The sequence below is a fragment of the Gopherus evgoodei genome, chromosome 8 (assembly GCF_007399415.2).
Source record: "Gopherus evgoodei ecotype Sinaloan lineage chromosome 8, rGopEvg1_v1.p, whole genome shotgun sequence".
NCBI classification, from domain to species: Eukaryota; Metazoa; Chordata; order Testudines; family Testudinidae; genus Gopherus; species Gopherus evgoodei.
The window spans coordinates 7,640,185-7,662,711 of NC_044329.1; the positions used below are offsets into that span (position 1 = coordinate 7,640,185).

Here is a 22,527-nt window from a genome sequence, read left to right on the forward strand (position 1 = left end):
ATTGTCTACTCCAGCAAATGGCGTCTTCCTATCAGACTGCTACTCTGAAAGCTGGAGGCTGACTAAGCTCAGACATTTCAGGTCTTTATAAAGAGGAACAGTAGGAATAAGACCTATTTACATCAATTTCTCATTTGTGTCACCATTCTCTGCAGAGTAGGGAAGTTACTCATTTCATTGGTTAGAGTTGAATTATAATTTCTCAGGATAAAGAAAGCTAGTTCCTGCAAGCCTGAGCCTCACAGAGAAAATGGTGTTTATACTGGGGGAGTGCTGTTGGCAAGGGGAAAGGAAGTAGGCAGCATCTATTGCTTTGAAAGGCAGGGGAAGAGAGAGAGAGGCTGAAATATCAGACTAGATTCTCTGGTCCCCTGTGCCCTTCTGCACAGTCAATCAGTGTAAAGCGAGCAGAAACCTAAATCCCGTGCCAGGGATACCTTCAGCAAGTCCCCAGGAACTGTAAAGCGTCCCTTTCCACAACCCCTGATGTGGGGGACATGTCAGGGTGGGCAAGGGAAGTGGCCAGTGCTAAATATGCTCTGGTAATCCCCAGCTGGCAGAGTTTGGAGCAGCCTCTAGTGACTCCTATTTGTTACAGTCAGTGAGATCTGGATACAGCAGAGGATCAGAGGGGTAGCCGTGTTAGTCCGTATCCACGCAAACAATGAGGAGTCTGGTGACACCTTAAAGACTACCCGATCTGTTAGTCTTTAAGGTGCTGCCGGACTCCTCATTGTTACAGCAGAGGATGTGGCCCAATAGGTCTCCTAAGGATGCACAAGACAATAAATCTTAATACATTCATGGATTATGGGTAAAGATCATAGAATAGTTCTTAAAGCTAAGTAATGGATAGCTCTAGGGACTAGTAATGAGATACAGAAGTTTTTACTTTTAGGTTAGTGGCCAGAAGTGGCATTACTACTGTTCGGTAGCCTGTTGGCCATCTCCATCTAATCTTTGTTGGCAGGTGTCCACATCACAGCTGGCACCTTTGTTAGTCTGGGTAGAAAGCGGAAATATAGAGTGGGCTTGGAGACTGAGCTCCTTTTTAGTCTAGGCAGCAATTCTGCAAGGGCTGGGTTGCAGTGTATTGGTTAGGCCACAGGGAGAAGTCAGCATGTATTGTAGAGAGGTCTTCAGTGTAGTATTTGACCACACAGAATGCGCTTGCAAAATAAACAGTAGAAGCTTTTTATGCTTTTTTTCAGATTATATATTTTTGTTCTTCAGGAGTTTCCAGAGCTCTCTTCCTGCAGTCCACCTACAGTCAGTCCAACCTCTACTCTCACCAACCAGTTTGTCAGCTTCTGTGCAGGGGAGGTGCCAACGGCCTCCCAGGGGCTACTCAAACTCTTCAGGAGAGACTCCGAGGAGCTCTTGGGACCCAAAGGGGTATGCAAGCTGCTTACATATAATGTAAAACAACTATTGCAATGAGTTTGGTGTTAAAGTGAAGTGCTGACTAGAACAGGCAGGGATAGCGAAAGCTTCCTCGTTCTTCATTCTATACTCCAAAGCTCCATCAGTGCATCTCCCCACTGACCTGTGTCACCAGCCGCAGTTCCATTGCTAGGCTCCCATACAGCTCTGGAAATGCATCTTAGCTGTAACCCAAGCACTATCTTGATTTTCCAGTCGTGGGCCACTTGAGCAAAGACTACCAATTGTGCTAAATTCTTGTGCTTTTGCGATATTGACAAGTACACATTGAGTCAGTTTCGCTTTCACTTGAGATTTCCAAGAGCTTTAGCCTGGGTACGGGGACGTGGTAATTTTAACCATGTAGTAAGAGAACGCCCTGAGTTGGTTACATTTGTGTTGTAGATGAGACATTAAATGTTGATTGAGGCCACCAAACTCATTTCACTTGTGATCTTTTTAAAATCAGATCTTTGAGATGAAGGGTGATGTGTCATGACTGCAGTGCCATCCATCACCTCCTCAACTGGTGCCTCTTTTTATTCAAGTAAAAGCTGTGTCAATGTCACGTTTCAACCTACTTGCTTGCACATTTTGGCAGTGGATACTTAGAAACTTGATACAGATGATCAATTGTTCATAAATTATGTACATAGTGAATGTAGCACATCATAGAGTAAGAAAGAAGGAACAGTTTAAATGTGGCACTGTATTTCCTTTGTCAAGTACAGGCTTGAGTATTATGAAACCTCCCATTCTTTAGGTGAACTTGATGAAAATGCTTTAATCCATCCAAATGGCTCTGTTTGTTTTTCCCTTTTAGGCAAAGGAGAAAATGAAGGAAGAGTCATGGAATATTCATTTCTTTGAGTATGGGCGAGGAATGTGTATGTATCGCACAGCCAAGACCCGTGAACTGGTACTAAAAGGGATCCCAGAGAATCTTCGTGGAGAGTTGTGGCTCTTGTTCTCAGGTAAAAGGCTCTACTGTACATTTAAGACAGTTCCCAGTTAACGGGTAGCCCTTCTGCAGTTAACAAATATCAGGCCCTCTGCAAATTTCCGAAGTTAGGAGAGTTAAATGGTCATATCTAAATGGATCACATTTATTTCTAAGTTAATCATGTACTCCCAGGTGTACTCCATCTGCATGAAGCTTTAGAGAGACCCAATTTCTCTCACAATTTGTATGCAATATACCAGCAGGTGCTTTCTGAAGAGATTATGATCTGTTGCCTGTTAGGATTGAATGACAGTATAGTGACAGGATATTCTAAATTCCCTCTTCTCCCAGGTGATACATAGTAATCTTTGTCAGGATTGTGACTCTCAGAAGCTGGGGAATTATCTGATTTAACTGCAGATTTGTTTCTGAACCTTGAGATCTGCTTGTATTCATTTGAGTCTGTGTACCATCCCCTATCTGCCCCTTCACTGAAACTTTGGGAACAAGCGAGTGAAGCAATGCCTTTGTCATTGTAGGGGCCTGGAATGAGATGGTGACGCTTCCTGGGTACTATGCAGAGCTGGTGGAAAAGTCAATGGGGAAATACAGCCTTGCCACAGAGGAAATTGAGCGAGACCTGCACCGTTCCATGCCAGAGCACCCTGCCTTTCAGAATGAGTTGGGGATCGCTGCCCTTCGGAGGGTCCTGACAGCTTACGCATTCCGAAACCCCACAATCGGCTACTGTCAGGTAAGAGGGGAGTATAAATTAGCCACCCCACATTTTGGACATTACTGAGAGCCAACCCCCCATTTTAAAGACATTTCATACTGCAATTTGGGATCCTCCTTGATGATGCCCTTGTACTCTAACAATAAGGCAGAGGCTGCTGCATTGTAAAACTGTAAGTGTCCTTTGGATGTGATGATAAATCACTTTGTTCAGCCTATCTCTAGTGACTGTGAGCCACAGAATATTTTATTAGACTGGGGAGAGGCCCAGTGTCCTGGCTAACTTTTCCTTACTCAGTAAAAGCACCTTCTAGTTTCCTAAGTAGTGCATGAGAACTGGCTGAGATTATGAAGACAGCTGTATTGACCGTGCACAGCCTGCATCAAATTCATTAATTTGTAAACTGCTATAGAATATCCAGAGTATGTAGAAACTGAGTAGTTTCGTGTATCTTTTGGATATTTACAGCCCCCTTCACACTGCTCTATTCTCTGCATTTTCAGTATAAATACCATTTTCAAGGTTTTTAGTAGCCTGGTTAATTAATACTAATACTTTGCATCCATGGATCAGAGTGCTTTACAAGGATGCGTGGAGTTATCCCCATTTCACAGCTGCAGGAGCTGAGGCCTAGAGTGCTTAGCTGGAAACAGAAATAGATCTTCTGACTCCCAGTCCCCTACCTTATCCATAGGAGCATAGTATTTTAACCACATTTATCTCACATTTATAGTGTCCCATTACCTTCCTGAACATCCTCAGCTAATGTGGTATTTTCCTCTCCATGCATGTTTGTGTCACTCTATCTGCTTGTAGGCCATGAACATCGTGACATCGGTACTGTTGCTGTACTGCAATGAGGAAGAGGCTTTCTGGCTCCTGGTGGCCTTGTGTGAGCGGATGCTGCCAGATTACTACAATTCCAGGGTAGTGGGTGAGTCTATCAAATTCATCATGGGGGCTGGCATTTCCTTCTACTATACAATCAGCAGGAAAGAAGGACAGTCGTATTTATTAACAGACCATTAACCACAGCGCATTTGAAAGAGTGTGGGACTTGAGCCGATGAAAGCTTTGTCCTCATTAGTGATGTGTAAAGAATTTCCTGCAAATTCTAAATATCCAGTTATTCTCCCTGGGATAATTCAGTTCTTAACCCTTCAGGACCAGACAGCTATTAATTGGAGGGAAGACAGAAAAGAGAATCAGAAATGGGAGGGAGCTGGAGGGCTAGACTTACAGGGAAAGATTTAAAAGAGCTATATGTGTACATGGCTAGAGGGTGGGGAAGGCCATAACAGTCTACCAAGTATTTGAAGAGTGTAAACACAAAGGAATGGTGGCAGGAGTTATTTAGGTTGGTACACGGGGGTATAAATAGGAATGATGGGATGAAATTAGAAAAAAAAATTAGGCTATCAAATACTTCCTCATTGTGAGATCAGTTCAGTTGTAGAATAATCTCCCAAGGGAAGTTGTGGAACCCCATTGCTTGGCACTTCTAAAATTAGACTGGATAAAAGCACTAAAGTATGTGCTGTAAGCGACTGTCCCACCCAGTTCTTCAATTTTAATCTCTCTGCTTCCATGACGTTATTTTTTAGAATAATAATCATTCACCCCACCGCTCTTTTGTCTGGTGGGGTGTACAGATGAATTAATGACTTGCTCACCCAGGCTCTACAGTAGCAGATCACATGATATTCACATGTGTATGCAGAATTCTTCAGTTATATTAAAGAGGGAACCAGGAAATACATATGACCAAACCTTACTTGATTTCAGTTCTGTTGAAAACTGGCTGGTTTGTGACTAGAATCAATATTTATCCAACTAGCATAGATTTACATTACCTTGTGCTCAGTCCTGTGATACCTAATTGTCACTTCCCCCTTGTCTTTTCAGGTGCATTAGTGGACCAAGGCATTTTTGAGGAGCTCACACGAGACTACCTTCCACAGCTGTCAGAGAAGATGCAGGAGCTGGGAGTGATTTCCACCATTTCTCTCTCCTGGTTCCTCACCCTCTTCCTCAGCGTCATGCCCTTTGAGAGTGCTGTGGTCATTGTTGACTGCTTCTTCTACGAGGGTATCAAGCTTATCTTGCAGGTGTCTCTGGCCATCCTGGATGCCAACATGGAGAAGCTGCTAAACTGCTGTGATGAAGGCGAAGCCATGACTGTCCTGGGCAGGTAGCCCTCGTTACTCTTCTTTATAATTAAATGAACGGCGGGTACTCGCCCTTCCACTCTGGTGTAAAATCCTTAATATTTTTCATGCTCTCACAATCTTCATTGCTTAGCAGTTCGAACTGTCTTTACTAGATGTCACTGTGTCTCAGTGGGTCACAGCTGAGGATGCCAAATTCAGGACAAACTGAGAAATAAGGCAGACTCACCCCAAACTGCTGTTTATTCTAACATTAGATTATAAAAATCCAGAATAAAAGTAAACTTCTGTCTCACCACACTCGTTAACAGGAAGTCAAAAATTCAACCTCCTTAGGCATTCCATCTCTTGTCTCCCCTCCCAGACACTGTCTGATGAGTAGTTACTGAAAACCAATTTAATCAAATACAGGATTCTTCTAATCCCGAGAAATCAGCCATTTAGGCAGGTCAATATATAACTCAGATCTTTCAACTCAATAATCACACTGATGCCAATCCTTTATTAAATAAAACTAAAGGTTTAATAATAAAAGAGAAAAAGAAGAAAGTTTTTAATATTAATTGATCTTGTACATACAAATAATTGCAAAATCCTTATATCAGGTTTGTAGCAGTGATGGAATAGACTGCTGGTTTGTAAAATTTCTCTGATAACTTCTGAAAGATTGGAAGGTCTTCAGTCCATAGTTCAAAATGCTCCTTTTAGTTGTAAATCCACAGTCCAGAGAATCAAGGCAGGAAAGAGGCAAAATGGAAATAGCTCAGGGGTCTTTGATCTCCTTTGCCATGTGCCTGGAAATTTACTCTCTCTGTGGAAAGTTACTGGCCGAAGATGGAGTCCAGGGTCACATGAGCATATCATATGTCATTACATGTCTTGATGACTCTTGAGGTAACCATTGCCTGTATTCTTGCTGAGGTGTCCACAGAAAGAGCTACCTGGGCAGAGTGAGTTTCTTCTATGGCCCATTGGGAGAGCTACATGTCCTTGATGGGCCATTAATACATGGCTGTTTGGCCTTAATGTAAGTTTTACCTGGTGGGTGTTACCCAGGAATACAACACATATGTATGATGCCAATGCATAGCCAATATTCATAACTTCAGATACAAAAATGATACTCGCATGTAAACAGGATAATCATAACTTAGCAAATCATAATTTTTCCATTGATACCTTACATGACATACTTTGTAAAAGATTTGTTGCAATTGTATAACAATGGCAATAGCAATTATATAAATAGTCATATTCAATCATACAGCATCACACTACAAAGAGAGACCCATTCTGTCCTACCCTCAGGAATCCAAAAGTGTTCAGTTGACTTTCTTCTAGTGCATCCAAAAAATTGGGTCTCACGATAGAAAGCTAAAGTCTGAAGAGTTCCATCATATTTCCCAAAGCCCATCCTGTCTTGATGCATCCCTGCTGTCTAGCTTGAATTTGAAATCTGAAGGGTTTCTGGTACCAAATCTAGGGAGAATTCTGATTCACTGTCAGTAGCAGCTTCTAATGGAAGGAGTCTCCTAAAACCTGGTGAGGCAAATCTTTCTGTAATGTAGCAAATGTAAGAAGGCTTCCTGTAGCAAAGTGAAATGTTGATCAATTCAAACATGCCACCACCTGCACCTTATTTTTCTGAAACTTCATTAAAAACATGTGCTCTGAAGAATGAAATGAAAACTGATTGTACTAGAGTTAAAGAGACATTAGTGGAGCTAGGCAGGCTCGCTGGAAAGAAATAAATTATTCCAGCCAATGAGATTGACTGTCCAAAGGAAATGGAAATAGTATGTTTAAGATCTTACTTGCTTTTTTGTTAATTCTTGAGATTGTGTTAACCCAGAGCCCTGCCTTTGTTCTCTGTTTATCCCCACAGGTACCTAGACAATGTAATTAATCGACAAAGTATTTCCCCACCTATTCCACACCTGCATGCTTTACTCACAAGTGGAGATGAGCCACCGCTTGAAATTGACATCTTTGAACTCATCAGAACATCTTATGAGGTCAGTGACGAGATTAATATTTACTTGAGTGATCTTTGCCGCATAAGGCCCAGTCCTGAATTCCTTGTGCAGCCAAGACTCATTGGCTTTACTAGGGGCTTGTCTACACTTAACAGAGGATTGATGCTACAGCGATCGATGCGTTGGCGGTCAATTTAGCGGGTCCAATGAAGACCCACTAAATCAACCACAGATTGCACTCCCGGTGACTCCTGTACTCCACTGGATCAAGAAGAGCAGGGGGAGTCGACGGGAGACGCTCTCCTGTTGACATCACTTAGTGTGGACCCTACACTAGGTAGATCTAAGCTATGTTGATTTAAATTACGCTATTCACATAGCTCAAATTGCGGAGCTTAGATCGAATTTTCCCTGTGGTGTAGACAAAGCCTAGGAATATGGATTATGCAAGGAATGCAGGAGAGGGCTACTAGTCTTCATGTTAAATATGAGGGGACTTCAACTCTGTTGTTCTTCTTTTCAGATTCCATGAAATTTCACCCACCATGCTAACTAAAATTGAAAATTGATTCTCAGTGCCTACTAAAGCTGATAGGTCAGAGATTCCCTCCACTCTGTGGAGAAAAGCTTTAGACTGTTATTTTGCATATGTGGTTAGCCAATGCCAGGGAATTGTGGAGGTAACGTAATTACTGAATATTGGAATGAAAAAGGAATATTTGGGGGATAAACTTTTGGAGAGTTGTAAGTAATGTATCTGCACCAAACTCACAGTGCCAGGTTTGGCATGCCCATGAATCCTATTCTGCGGTGTCTGTGTTGTGATGAAAGCTGGATGACTTGAAGTCTCCTAACCTGGGAGTGGTGGCAGCAGCAGCCATGAATACTGTCATGGTATAATTCCCCACTCTGAACCTTAGCATCCAAACGATGGGGTACCAGCATGAATTCCTCTAAGCTCAATTACCAGCTTAGTACTTGTAACGCTGCCACCAAGCGGAATTCCAGTGTCTGGTACACTCTGGTCCCCCCCAAAACCTTGCCCGGGGACCCCCAAGACCCAGACCCTCTGGATCTTAACACAAGGAAAGTAAACCCTTTTCCTCAGCGTTGCCTCTCCCAGGCTTCCCCTCCCTGGGTTATCCTGGAAGATCACTGTGATTCAAACTCCTTGAATCTTAAACAGAGAGGAAAATTCACCTTCCCCCCCTCCTTCTCTCTCTTCCCCTCCCAGACTGTCCCTGAGAGAGAAAGTAATCCTAACACAGAGAGAAATGAACCTCTCTCTCCCCCTTCCCTCCTTTCTCTCCACCAGTTCCCTGGTGAATCCAGATCGTGTCCCCTGGGGTCTCACACCAGAATAAAAAAACAATCAGGTTCTTAAAACAAGAAACTTTTAATTAAAGAGAAAAAAACAGTAAAAATTATCTTTGTAAATGTAAAATGGAATAGGTACAGGGTCTTTCAGCTATAGACACTGGGAATACCCTCCCAGCCTAAGTATACAAGTACAGATTAAAATCCTTTCAGCAAAATACAAATTTGAACTCCTTCCAGCCAAATACACATTTGCAAATAAAGAAAACAAACATAAGCCTAACTTGCCTTATCTACCTACTACTCACTATTCTGGACATATAAGAGACTGTATCAAAAAGATTGGAGAGAAATCTGATTGCACGTCTGGTCACTCTCAGAACCCAGAGAGAACAACCAAAATCTAACAGCACACACAAAAACTTCCCTCCCTCAAGACTTGAAAGTATCCTGTCCCCTGATTGGTCCTCTGGTCAGGTGACAGCCAGGCTCACTGATCTTGTTAACCCTTTACAGGCAAAAGAGATATGAAGTACTTCTGTTTTATTAACTCTTACTTATCTGTTTATGACAAATACAATATGCCATATTACAGAAATAGGAGGAGTTCTCCCTGGTTCCCAACTACACTTTCCAGAAGTAACTGTTCATGGATGATGACAACAGTATATTTGCATGGGAGAAAATAGCTTATTTTTATGTTTAATTACCAGGGCAATCATCAGTGCACACTTGACACATCTTCTCCCTCAATGCAATGAGGAAAATTGGGAAAAGACTTAGTTATTCAGGTGGATTTCTTTTCTCTGCTACTCTCTTTCTCTCTGTCTTCTGTCATTATCCTTTCCCTCTCCCTTCAGCTCATCCTTATGCTATTCTTCCCATGCACCTTACATTGCTTTCTAATCTCGGTTTCTCACTAATTTGTGTCTGTTTGTCTGCTCAAAGAAATTCTGTTTCTGTCATTGCACTCTCTTTCTTCAAAGCACTACTCTTTCTGACTGTTCATTCCTTCTTTTTCCTTCCTTGTTAAAACAGCATCATCCAAATCATTTTACTTGTCTGATTAGTTCTGTTGAGAAAAAGCCCAGCCTCCTTATAGGTACATCACTCAATTTGAACGTGGATTCCTAATGAGTGCTAGCACATCTCATCACATGTTCTTATACTTCCCACCCACCACTAACAAAAGAGTCTTAGCAGACCATCTTTATTGACAAAAAGGCATTTTTTCCCTTTCAGGCCACTTCTAAGGTGATTCCTGATTTGCTGAACAATATGTCATAAGAACATAAGAACGGCCGTACCAGGTCAGACCAAAGGTCCATCTAGCCCAGTATCTGTCTACCGACAGTAGCCAACGTCAGGTGCCCCAGAGGGAGTGGAGCTAACAGGCAAGGATCAAGTGATCTCTCTCCTGCCATCCATCTCCATCCTCTGATGAACAGAGGCCAGGGACACCATTCTTTACCCTTCCTGGCTAATAGCCATTTATGGACTTAGCCACCACGAATTTATCCACTTCCCTTTTAAACATTGTTATAGTCCCAGCCTTCACAACCTCCTCAGGTAAGGAGTTCCACAAGTTGACTGTGCGCTGTGTGAAGAAGAACTTCCTTTTATTTGTTTTAAACCTGCTACCTATTAATTTCATTTGGTGACCCCTAGTTCTTATATTATGGGAATAAGTAAATAACTTTTCCTTATCCACTTTCTCTACATCACTCATGATTTTATATACTTCTATCACATCCCCCTTTAGTCTCCTCTTTTCCAAGCTGAAGAGTCCTAGCCTCTTTAATCTTTCCTCATATGCGACCCTCTCCAAACCCCTCATCATTTTAGTTGCCCTTTTCTGAACCTTTTCTAGCGCTAGAATATCTTTTTTGAGGTGAGGAGACCACATCTGTACACAGTATTCGAGATGTGGGTGTACCATGGATTTATATAAGGGCAATAAGATATTCTCTGTCATATTCTCTATCCCCTTTTTAATGATTCCTAACATCTTGTTTGCTTTTTTGACCGCCTCTGCACGCTGCGTGGACATCTTCAGAGAACTATCCACGATGATGCCAAGATCTTTTTCCTGACTCGTTGTAGCTAAATTAGCCCCCATATTATTGTATGTATAGTTGGGGTTATTTTTTCCAATGTGCATCACTTTACATTTATCCACATTAAATTTCATTTGCCATTTTGTTGCCCAATCACTTAGTTTTGTGAGATCTTTTTGAAGTTCTTCACAATCTGCTTTGGTCTTCACTATCTTGAATAGTTTAGTATCATCTGCAGACTTTGCCACCTCACTGTTTACCCCTTTCTCCAGATCATTTACCAATAAATTGAATAGGATTGGTCCTAGGACTGACCCCAGGGGAACACCACTAGTTACCCCTCCCCATTCTGAGAATTTACCATTTATTCCTACCCTTTGTTCCCTGTCTTTTAACCAGTTCTCAATCCATGAAAGGACCTTCCCTTTTATCCCATGACAGCTTAATTTACATAAGAGCCTTTGGTGAGGGACCTTGTCAAAGGCTTTCTGGAAATCTAAGTACACTATGTCCACTGGATCCCCCTTGTCCACATGTTTGTTGACCCCTTCAGAGAACTCTGATAGATTAGTAAGACATGATTTCCCTTTACAGAAACCATGTTGACTATTGCTCAACAGTTTGTTTTTCTATGTGTCTGACTATTTTATTCTTAACTATTGTTTCTACTGATTTGCCCGGTACCGACATTAGACTTACCGGTCTGTAATTGCTGGGATCACCTCTAGAGCCCTTTTTAAATATTGGCGTTACATTAGCTAACTTCCAGTCATTGGGTACTGAAGCCGATTTAAAGGACAGGTTACAAACCTTAGTTATAGTTCTGCAACTTCATATTTGAGTTCTTTCAGAACTCTTGGGTGAATGCCATCTGGTCTCGGTGACTTGTTAATGTTGAGTTTATCAATTAATTCCAAAACCTCCTCTAGTGACACTTCAATCTGTGACAGTTCCTCAGATTTGTCACCTACAGATGCCGGCTCAGGTTTGGGAATCTCCCTAACATCCTCAGCCGTGAAGACTGACGCAAAGAATCCATTTAGTTTCTCCGCAATGACTTTATCATCTTTAAGCACTCCTTTTGTATTTTAATTGTCAACGGGCCCCACTGTTTGCTTAGCAGGCTTCCTGCTTCTGATGTACTTAAAAAACATTTTGTTATTACCTTTGGAGTTTTTGGCTAGCCGTTCTTCAAACTCCTCTTTGGCTTTTCTTATTACACTCTTGCACTTAAGCTGGCAGTGTTTGTGCTCCTTTCTATTTACCTCACTAGGATTCGACTTCCACTTTTTAAAGGAAGTCTTTTTATCTCTCACTTCTTCTTTTACATGGTTGTTAAGCCACGGTGGCTCTTATTTAGTCCTTTTACTGTGTTTCTTAATTTGGGGTATACATTGAAGTTGGGCCTCTATTATGGTGTCTTTGAAAAGGGCCCATGCAACTTGCAGGGGTTTCACTTTAGTCACTGTACCTTTTAACTTTTGTTTAAGTAACCCCCTCATTTTTGTTTAGTTCCCTCTTTTGAAATTAAATGCCACAGTGTTGGGCTGTTGAGGTGTTCTTTCCCCCCACATGGATGTTGAATGCTATTGTATTATGGTCAATATTTCCAAGCGGTTCTGCTATAGCTACCTCTTGGACCAGCTCCTGCGCTCCACTCAGGATTAAATCCAGCGTTGCCTCTCCCCTTGTGGTTTCCCGTACCAGCTGCTCCATGAAGCAGTCATTTAAAGTATCGAGAAATTTTATCTCTGCATTTCGTCCTGAAGTGAAATGTTCCCAGTCAATATGGGGATAATTGAAATCGCCTGCTATTATTGAGTTCTTAATTTTGATAGCCTCTCTAATTTCCTTTAGCATTTCATCATCACTATTACTGTCCTGGTCAGGTGGTCGATAATAGATCCCTAATGTTATATTTTTATTAGAGCATGAAATTTCTATCCATAGCGATTCTATGGAATATGTGGATTCGCTTACGATTTTTACTTCAATTGAATCTACATTTTCTTTGACATATAGTGCCACTCCTCCCCCTGCACGACCTGTTCTGTCCTTCCGATATATTTTGTACCCCAGAATGATTGTGTCCCATTGATTGTCCTCAGTCCACCAGGTTTCTGTGATGCCTATTATATCAATATCCTCCTTTATCACAAGGCACTCTAGTTCACCCATCTTATTATTTAGTCTTCTAGCATTTGTGTACAAGCACTTTAAAAACTTGTCCCTGTTTATTTGCCTGCCCGTATCTGATGTGCCAGATTCTTTTTTATGTGACTTTTTATCATCTGATCCGGCCCTTACATTATTCTCTTCCGTCGTCTGCTCCTGACTATAACCTGGAGATTCCCTATCATCAGACTCTCCCCTAAGAGAAGTTTGTGTCCGATCCACATGCTCCTCTGCAGCAGTCAGCTTTCCCCCATCTCCTAGTTTAAAAACTGCTCTACAACTTTTTTAATGTTTAGTACCAGCAGTCTGGTTCCACCTTGGTTTAGGTGGAGCCCATCTCTCCTGTATAGGCTCCCCCATCCCAAAAGTTTCCCCAGTTCCTAATGAACGTAACCTCTCCTCTCTACACCATCATCTCATCCACACATTGAGTCTCTGAAGCTCTGCCTGCCTACCTGGCCCTTAGCATGGAACTGGGAGCATTTCTGAGAATGCAACCATAGAGGTCCTGGATTTCAGTCTCTTCCCTAGCAGCCTAAATTTGGCTTCCAGGACATCTCTCCTACCCTTCCCTATGTCATTGGTACCTACATGTACCATGACCACCGGCTCCTCCCCAGCACTACACATAAGTCTGTCTAGATGCCTCGAGAGATCCGCAACCTTTGCACCAGGCAGGCAAGTCACCATACGGTTCTCCCGGTCGTCACAAACCCAGCTATCTATGTTTCTAATGATCGAATCTCCCATTACTAACACCTGCCTTTTCCTAGCAACTGGAGTTCCCTCCCCCGGAGAGGTAACCTCAGTGCGAGAGGCAACCCCAGCACCATCTGGAAGGAAGGTCCCAACTATGGGAAGGTTTCCCTCTGCTCCCATTGACTGCTTTGTTCCCTGGGCCTTTCTTCCTCCTCAACAGCACAGAGGCTGTCTATTAATATGTCAGTGAATGTGGGACTTGTCTCATGGGTAGATGGGGGTAACCCAATTGCTTTTCTTCCTTACTATAGAAATTCAGCAACTTGAGGGCAGATGACATTGAGCAGATGCGCTTTAAGCAAAGATTGAAGGTGATCCAGTCCCTGGAGGACACAGCCAAGAGGAGCGTGGTATGTAACACCCAGATTAAATGAGCTACGAGTTGGCATGTTAATGCAGCACATTTTGCTTTGAGTCCTCTGAAAATCTGCTCTGTAGCAAACCCAGGATGTGGTGACTAAAGGGATGATGGTTAATGTGGAAAATGTATCTGGTGACTTGAATAACTTCAGTTTAGCTCTCATTGATCTAGTCTAACAAGTTGGGTTGAAAAGCAGAGGAAACAGTTGAAGTGCTAAGACATGATCCTGGTAGAATTATAGGCAAATCATTGCCAGTGTGAACCACAACAGGCCTTGTAACACTTTCCACTGGTTAGAGCTGCCTGTATTTGTTACTTTTCATCTTGGTTCTTTGAGGGTTGCAAGATACTAATGTCCTTCCCACCCAGAGTGTGTGCTATGATGTTGGGAACCCGCAGAGGACTGGGGCAGAGGAGAAGCATCTGCATCTTAATGCCACTTTACTCTTCTATTTGTGCCAGTTGTGAAACCTGTTCCCTTTGCCCCTCTCACTGTAGCACCCGATATAGATGTCTGATAATAGGTGCATTGGAAAGCCACAAAGTGAAACAAAGGCACTGAGGTGATGTTACTTGTTTTCACTTCCAATTACAGTGCAGTCAGAGCAGGAAACATTTAAAACTTTGAATAGCTTTTTATTGTGTTTACCCTCCTTATTCAAGGCAGGTACAGCTCTTCTCTGTGTTAGCAGTTGCTGGCATCTTCCTGTCCTAGCAACTCAGAGATGTGAGACTGTTTTCCTTCAGTTCAAAATCACAACACTCTTTCCTCCCCTATACTTTAGTCAAATCTCTTCGCCTTTTTCATGGTATGTAAAATATTGTTTCATATAATAAGTGAATAAATTTTACAGTTTAGGATTGATAAATAAATGTTCATTCTGTTTCTCTCTCTTACTTTAGGTCCGAGCTATATCTGGTGACATTGGTTTTTCTATGGAAGAACTAGAAGAGCTTTATATGGTGTTCAAGGTAGGAACCTGGCATGGGGAAGAATGTGTCCTAGTCACTCTGCCTCTGATACACGGAAAGATATTCAAGATTGCTATTACTTCCCCATCCACTCATTGTGTTTCTATCCAGAATCTGATCTGTCAGAAGCAGAAGTGGGGCTCTGGCTACTGGCTCTAGTATGTCTGATTATTTTTTTACAAAGATGATGGAAGACTGTTGACAGCATTTAAATGATATTCCTCAGGGAGAGATGCTGACAATGTTGGAAAGGAATGTTTAGTGGCTAGAGTAGGGGACTGGGATTCAGACATCCTTGGTTTGATTCCTAGCTCTGCCACTGACTTGCTCTGATATCTTGGGCAAGTCAGTTAACCCTTCTGTGCCTCAGTTTGCCCATATTTAAAAATGGGATGATAGTTCCCTACCTTAGAGAGCAATCAGACTCAATGTTTGTGATGCCTTTGAAATACTCAGTTGCGAGATGTAGACTTACCAAAGTAAGATGGTATGACTTATTCATAAAACTTTCATTCTTGCATTGTGACAAGTCTTGTGTACTCAAATCTCTGCCTGAGTCTTCATCCAAATCTGATAATGCCTTTTGTTCTCCTTGAAATTAGTCTTTTTCTAGTTTGATCAAATCCTCTTCCTTCATTTCTCAGAGTTCAGTCATGATCACACATGACCTTAGGAATAAATAAGGGGAGGAGAAAAATAGATGTATGAGCAAAAGTTTCTTCTCTGGCTATGCAGTGTCTTTGTCTGTGCGGTACAACTGAGTCTCTAAGCATGAAGGTTTGTGTAACTATTAATGGTTTGACCTATTAACCCTTTCCCCTTAAAGGCAAAACACTTGACGAGCTGTTATTGGGGGAGCAGCCGCACTGCAGCCGCCCACCGAGATCAGAACTTGCCCTACCTGGAGCAGTATCGCATTGACCTGGAGCAGTTCAGAGAGCTGTTTGACAGTCTAACCCTCTGGTCCTGTGGCCTCCACACACCTGTGCTGGCAGGGCGAATGTTCCGGCTTCTAGATGAGAACAGGGACTCTCTCATTAACTTCAAGGAGTTTGTTACAGGGATGAGTAAGTGTCTTTTCTAGAGATGCTGTGGAATGTTTTAGCAATGTTTTCCACTGTTCCAAGCACATAGCCGTAGAGAGACAGTGGAATTCATCCAGGAAGGAGGGCAATGTCATTACAGAATGAGAAATGCCTTTTTGCTAAACACAGCACAGGTTTCATTCTGTACAGGAGCTGTAGCTGCAGAACTTTTCAGCTTCTCCTTGCTTGTATGGGAACTCTAGGGGTCTGTTTGATGGATCCTGTCAGCTGTCGATGACTCTTAACACTAAGGGCTGTTTATCTCATCCTTTCCCACACAGGTGGGATGTACCATGGTGACCTGACTGAGAAGCTTAAACTACTTTACAAATTGCACCTGCCTCCGGGTGAGTGATCTCTTCTCCCTCCTTCTCTCAGACAGGGCTGGCTTTAGGAAGTGCGGGGCCCAGTTCAAACTGTTTCGACGGGGCCCCAGCAGGGATAACTTAAAAAAAAACAAAAAAAACACGCATGTAAAAAAACACATGGGACTTGCACTCACCAGGCGGTGTTCTGAGTCTTCGGCGGCGAGTCCTTCACTCCCTCCAGGCCTTCAGAGGCGCCGAAGACCCAGAGCAAGTGAAGGACCCGCTGCCAAAGACCTGGAGCGAGCAAAGGACCCGCCACCGAAGTGCCGCTGAAGACCCGAAGCGCCGCCAGGTGAGTAAAAATTAAAAAGGCACCTCTAGCCAGGGAAGGGATTCTCACTGGGTGCAGGGCCCTCTTAGGCGCGAGGCCTGATTCGGGGAAATTGGTGGAATAGGCCTAAAGCCAGCCCAGCTCTCAGACGCCCAATGGTAGCTATCACACTGGCTGAGGAGGATCCTTATGTGTTTTGCTAGATATTTCAATAAAGCTTTTTTGTTTATTCTCACCTACTGAGGAGAATGAGTGGATATCCCACCTCCGTAGTTCTCAAACTGATCTATGAAGAATTTGCGGATGATCTGCAGAAAGCTGGTTACATAACCAGCCTCATTTCCAGCTACTAAATTGTATTGAAAGACAGCTAAATATTAAAAAAAACCCAAAACATTGATATATCTAAATTATCAATGTAAGTAATTGCTGCAGTTTCCACAGGGATGTTACATGATGGCAGATGGGAAGCGGAAGGTGCCTCAGTAACCTGATCCTCCCTCTCTCTCTCTCTCTCTCTCTCTTTCTCTCTCTCTCTGCATGTACAGCTCTGATCTCAGAAGAGGCTGAGTCTGCTCTGGAGGCCACAAGTTATTTCACAGAGGATATCTCGACAGAAGGTAACATAACACCTGCTCTAACCTAAGAGATGAAGGCTGCAAGTGTTGCACAAGTCTGTGCAGTTTGAATGGTGACCTTCCAAAGCAGGGTTGATCAGTAGAAGTGTTTTAGGGTTGCTTCTCATTGTTGCGTGGGGGAGATGAGTCAGTTGATGTGCTGTTTAATCTCTGCTTTTCTAGAAGAGAATTCAGCATGCTGTGAAACACTCTCACAGAGACTGCTGAGTAGGAACATTAATGATGCTGTCTGCTTTTACCAACCCGTCTTTCCTGTTTCCAAGTTCAGGGAGTCTCACTGTGTCTTTTTGTTTGTTTTTTTCCCTCCTTTATGGGTGTCTCTGTGTCTGGCCCACTCTCTCTGTTTTCCCTTGGATTTACCCTGCCCTCAAACCCTCTCTCTGCTGCTCCAGTATCTCCTTTTGTCTCAGAGCTGGATTTCTTCTTGCACTGTGAGTCTCAAGGTCAGTCTCTAGGGTTTGTGCACACACTGAGCTCTTTGTTATTATGCTAAAATAATCTGCCAGCAGTGAAGCTCCATTTAAAATACCATGAAATTATTTTGTTGCTACTTTCCACTTGCACTCCCTCTATACATGCAATGCTATACTAGCACTTTGTTTGTTGGCCTCAAGTGCATTTTAGATGCCTTTCAGTACCTGTGTTTATTCTGTCTACTGTGTTATTACATCTCTGTTATAACCAAAGATGATTAATTTTAATTAGAGGCTTTGGCCTTGAGAAAAAGTTTGACCTATAGTTCCTCCAGTGGAATTTGGTAATGGCTATTCCCAGACATTGAAAAATTTACTTGACACCTACTAGACTGAGAATGAAGTCTACTAGCCAATGTAAAGATAGCAGTACCTTCACCAGGGCTTCTCCAGAGCCTTTCAGCTTAAAGGAAAGAAGATTTGCTACTATTTAATGTGTACTATAGTATTGTCAATCAACTTTCTATTTAATACACTTTTTAAAATTAACTTACTACTATGGCTGATCAAATAGCAGAATAAAAGGATTAAGTATATTATTTGATAAATTTCACTAACTTATTAGCCAAATAAGGTATGACCCTCTACAGAGCTGGTTGAATAACCATGTCAAATAAATTACTCAAATAATATTGCTGACATTTGAATAATACATTTATCTAATAATGTTCCATCATCTTTGTGTATTTAATTTCTCTTTCTTTTGTTGTATCTTCTTTCCTTTCCCAGGGCTCATTCCACTTTCTCTTTCCTATAATAGATCATGGGGCTTAGTTAACTTCCATGTCTATTTCATCTCATTCTTTCATTCTTATCTCTCTCTCTCTCTCTCCCTTTCCCCATATTGTGCTCTTTTCTTACCTATCCCTTTGTACCATATTTCTCTTTGCCCACTTATCCCATCAGTCTCTCCTTCTCCCTCTTTCCTTTTCTGCCCCTGCTCACCCCTATTCATTCACAGGCTGTGTATATGCTAACACTTTTCATCAAACTTCTACCATTGCTAATGTCAAGCTGTCCTGTGTAGCTCAAGCACATGAATAACAAGCTCAGGGCAGACTGTTAAGAAGCAGGGCACAAACCCCAAATTGGTTGTGAGTTCTGCACTTAGATTTCACTAACCTATTATCAAGTGTGAACTCCTCAAGCACTATACAGCCTTAACCTGGAGTCACAGACAGTCCCCTTGGGTTCCCCACTCTATCTTGCCACCCAGGTAAGCTTACCTTTGTGATCGATGGTCCCTTACACCAAGTACTACGGCAATATTCAGGTTATTCCCAGTCCCAAGGGACCAGTCAGTTACTCCAGGTCAATTGCACCTTAGATCTCACACCAAAGACAACACTTGTAGCCAATCCTATAATAAACCATCTAAGGATTTATTAACTAGGAAAAGGAAACGAGAGTTATTTACAAGGTTAAAGCAGGTAAACACATTCACACAAATGAGTTCCACTGTTTCAGAAGATAACTGAAGCTTCTATAATATGCAAATTCTATGTCCCATAGGGCTAACCCAGGCCAAGCACTGGGGATCTTTTGCTTATGCTTACTAGTACTTGCTCCCTCAGAGTCTAAGCAGCATAAAAGATACAGTTGCTCCTTGTTACCGCCTTTTATTGCTTCCCCGCCTTCTGCTTCACATTGCAAGTTTAGCTGTTGGGAGGAATTCAATTGCATGTGTACTCTTCAGCTGGGGATGAGGAGAGCAATCAACAGTTTTTTGTCCTCTGATGTTCCACAGTGGTTTGTCTAGTGTTTAGGGGCCTTCTTTTTTTGGACGGGAGATAACACCTCCTGTGGCAAACTTGTATTTCACACTTGGTATTGCTTCTCTCCTGTCTGGTAATTTACAGTTACATATATATTATCTTATGACATAGGATATAGATATTATAAGTGAGATTAATGCATGCAGCAGTTTACAAGCATTCCATAAAGTCTAAACACATTTTTATAACTAAGGCCTATTTTAACTCACTAACACATGGGTGAGCCAGACTGGTTCCAGTCATGTATTTGTCAGTGTTCAGTAACCTAGGGACCTTGGCATGAACTGGCACCACATCTACCACCTGTTGAGCTGCACCAGTGGAAAAAATTAAGAAAACTGCTATTTTAGACAGTGTCATAAGGCTTGGAAATTTTAGGAGATATCTCTCACAACCCAAGGACTTCACTTTCCAAATATGAGTAACAAGTAACCTTTGGAACCACCGGGCTTATGAACTTTTTAAAATGTAAACTCACATTCTGCAAACTTGATACTCACCTGGAAAAGCTTCTTACTTATTGTGTGCAAGTAGATTTTTCAAGTTGTGGCTCTTTCAGTTCTGCTGTAGGGGAATGGTATAGGAAAACTAGCCCTAATTTTATTAAAAATACTCAGTCGAGTACCATAGTGGACATGTAAGTTGTCTTGTATTCATTGCACACTGTGCAGTAAATAGGATATTCGCTGAGTCACTTTTTTTCTAATATCAATGTTTGTTTAGAAGCAGCTACTCAGGAAGACAGAGGAGAGAGAAATGAGGATTCCAAAGAAAAAGGTAGCTAACTAACTATTCCCTTATATGGACAAGTAGTAGCCTCCCTGGCATTTCCCAGTTTTGTCATTCATGTAATGTCAAGTTTTTTAACTCCTACCCCTTTACCCTAGCATGGGAAACCTCTCAAGACTTCGCTCATGGAAAGAGGCACAATGTAATGTGGTCAAGGGAATTTTTATGCCTTGCTGATTCTGGTATTGTAACATCCTCCCTGAAAGGGTCTTGATGTGCTAGGGAGGCCTTAACTCACCAGCCATCAACTGCAGAACTGCAAAATTTACAGAAGAGCAGAGTTTATTTCATAACTGCCAAGCTGATTGCAGCAGTGTTAGTTGTGCTTCTCTGCATCACATCAGAAAAACTGTCTAAAAGCAGAGTGCCCTTTCCTGTAGGTCTCATCTCCCGAGTCCTGTCAGTGAAACCCTCTAAAACAGTATTCTTGCCAACACAGAGGGTATGTATACACTACAGTATTATTCCGATTTTACAGAAACCAGTTTTGTAAAACAGATTGTATAAAGTCGAGTGCACGCGGCCACACTAAGCACATTAATTCGGCGGTGTGACTCCATGTACCAAGGCTGGCATCGATTTCCGGAGCGTTGCACTGTGGGTAGTTATCCTGTAGCTATCCCATAGTTCCTGCAGTCTCCCCCGCCCATTGGAATTCTGGGTTGAGATCCCAATGCATGATAGTGCAGAAACAGTGTCATGGGTGATTATGGGTAAATGTCGTCACTCAATCCTTCCTCCGTGAAAGCAATGGCAGACAATCATTTCGCGCCCTTTTTCCCCTGGATTGCCCTGGCAGACGCCATAGCATGGCAACCATGGAGCCTGTTTTGCCTTTTGTCACTGTCACCGTATGTGTACCGGATGCTGCTGACAGGCGGAACTGCAGTGCTACACAGCAGCATTCATTTGCCTTTGCAAGGTAGCAAAGATGGTTATTGCACCATCTGTCATTGTAAATTGGCGATGAGATGATGGTTATCATTTTGCACTGTTTGCAATTGGAAATTGATGATGATGGTTATCAATCCTTTTGTACCGTCTGCTGCTGTCATGGGTGCTCCTGGCTGGCCTCGCTGAGGTCGGCTGGGGACACATGGACAAATATGGGAATGACTCCCCGGGTCATTCCTTTCTTTCTATTTTTAGACAAAATATAGTCAGTCCTGCCTAGAATATGGGGCAAGTGTACTAGAGAACCAGAGAGCACAGCCGCTCCGTGTCAGAGCCCCAGAGATCCCGCAGAAATGATGAGCTGCATGCCATTCTAGGAGGTGCCCCTGCAACAACCCCACCCATTGCTTCCCTTCTCCCCCAACCCTCCTGGGCTACCCTGGCAGTGTCCCCCCATTTGTGTGATGAAGTAATGAACAATGAAGGAATAAGAAACACTGCCTTTTTAGCGAGATAAATTGAGGAGAAGGCAGCCTCCCGCTGCTATGATAGTCCAGGGAGTACAGAATCTTTTCTTTAGACATGAATGAATTCTCAGAATGGAGAGGGGTAACTAGTGGTGTTCCCCAGGGGTCAGTCCCAGGACCAATCCTATTCAATGTATTGGTAAATGATCTGGCGAAAGGGGTAAATAGTGAGGTGGCAAAGTTTGCAGATGATACTAAACTATTCAAGATAGTGAAGACCAAAGCAGATTGTGAAGAACTTCAAAAAGATCTCACAAAACTAAGTGATTGGGCAACAAAATGGCAAATGAAATTTAATGTGGATAAATGTAAAGTGATGCACATTGGAAAAAATAACCCCAACTATACATACAATAATATGGGGGCTAATTTAGCTACAACGAGTCAGGAAAAAGATCTTGGCGTCATCGTGGATAGTTCTCTGAAGATGTCCACGCAGTGTGCAGAGGCGGTCAAAAAAGCAAACAAGATGTTAGGAATCATTAAAAAGGGGATAGAGAATAAGACAGAGAATATCTTATTGCCCTTATATAAATCCATGGTACACCCACATCTCGAATACTGTGTACAGATGTGGTCTCCTCACCTCAAAAAAGATATTCTAGCGCTAGAAAAGATTCAGAAAAGGGCAACTAAAATGATGAGGGGTTTGGAGAGGGTCGCATATGAGGAAAGATTAAAGAGGCTAGGCCTCTTCAGCTTGGAAAAGAGGAGACTAAGGGGGGATATGATAGAGGTATATAAAATCATGAGTGATGTAGAGAAAGTGAATAAGGAAAAGTTATTTACTTATTCCCATAATACAAGAACTAGGGGTCACC

At 42.4% G+C, this 22,527-nt stretch overlaps 1 protein-coding gene across 8 annotated transcripts in view; it reads left to right on the plus strand.

Annotated features, from left to right (window-relative positions):
• The window catches only part of TBC1D9B (TBC1 domain family member 9B), a 46,759-nt gene that overhangs the window by 18,143 nt on the left and 6,089 nt on the right, over positions 1-22,527 (plus strand). For 4 of the 8 annotated variants that reach the window (XM_030571868.1, XM_030571871.1, XM_030571867.1 and 1 more), the window contains 13 exons: positions 1,234-1,395; positions 2,246-2,396; positions 2,905-3,119; positions 3,918-4,035; positions 5,007-5,292; positions 7,155-7,284; positions 13,805-13,903; positions 14,818-14,886; positions 15,713-15,953; positions 16,253-16,318; positions 17,159-17,230; positions 17,641-17,691; positions 20,220-20,273. In XM_030571868.1, the coding sequence (XP_030427728.1) occupies positions 1,234-1,395; positions 2,246-2,396; positions 2,905-3,119; positions 3,918-4,035; positions 5,007-5,292; positions 7,155-7,284; positions 13,805-13,903; positions 14,818-14,886; positions 15,713-15,953; positions 16,253-16,318; positions 17,159-17,230; positions 17,641-17,691; positions 20,220-20,273 (1,714 nt within the window). The remainder of the gene's footprint in view (positions 1-1,233; positions 1,396-2,245; positions 2,397-2,904; positions 3,120-3,917; positions 4,036-5,006; positions 5,293-7,154; positions 7,285-13,804; positions 13,904-14,817; positions 14,887-15,712; positions 15,954-16,252; positions 16,319-17,158; positions 17,231-17,640; positions 17,692-20,219; positions 20,274-22,527) is intronic. The other 4 variants (XM_030571870.1, XM_030571869.1, XM_030571874.1 and 1 more) reach the window with 2 other exon arrangements.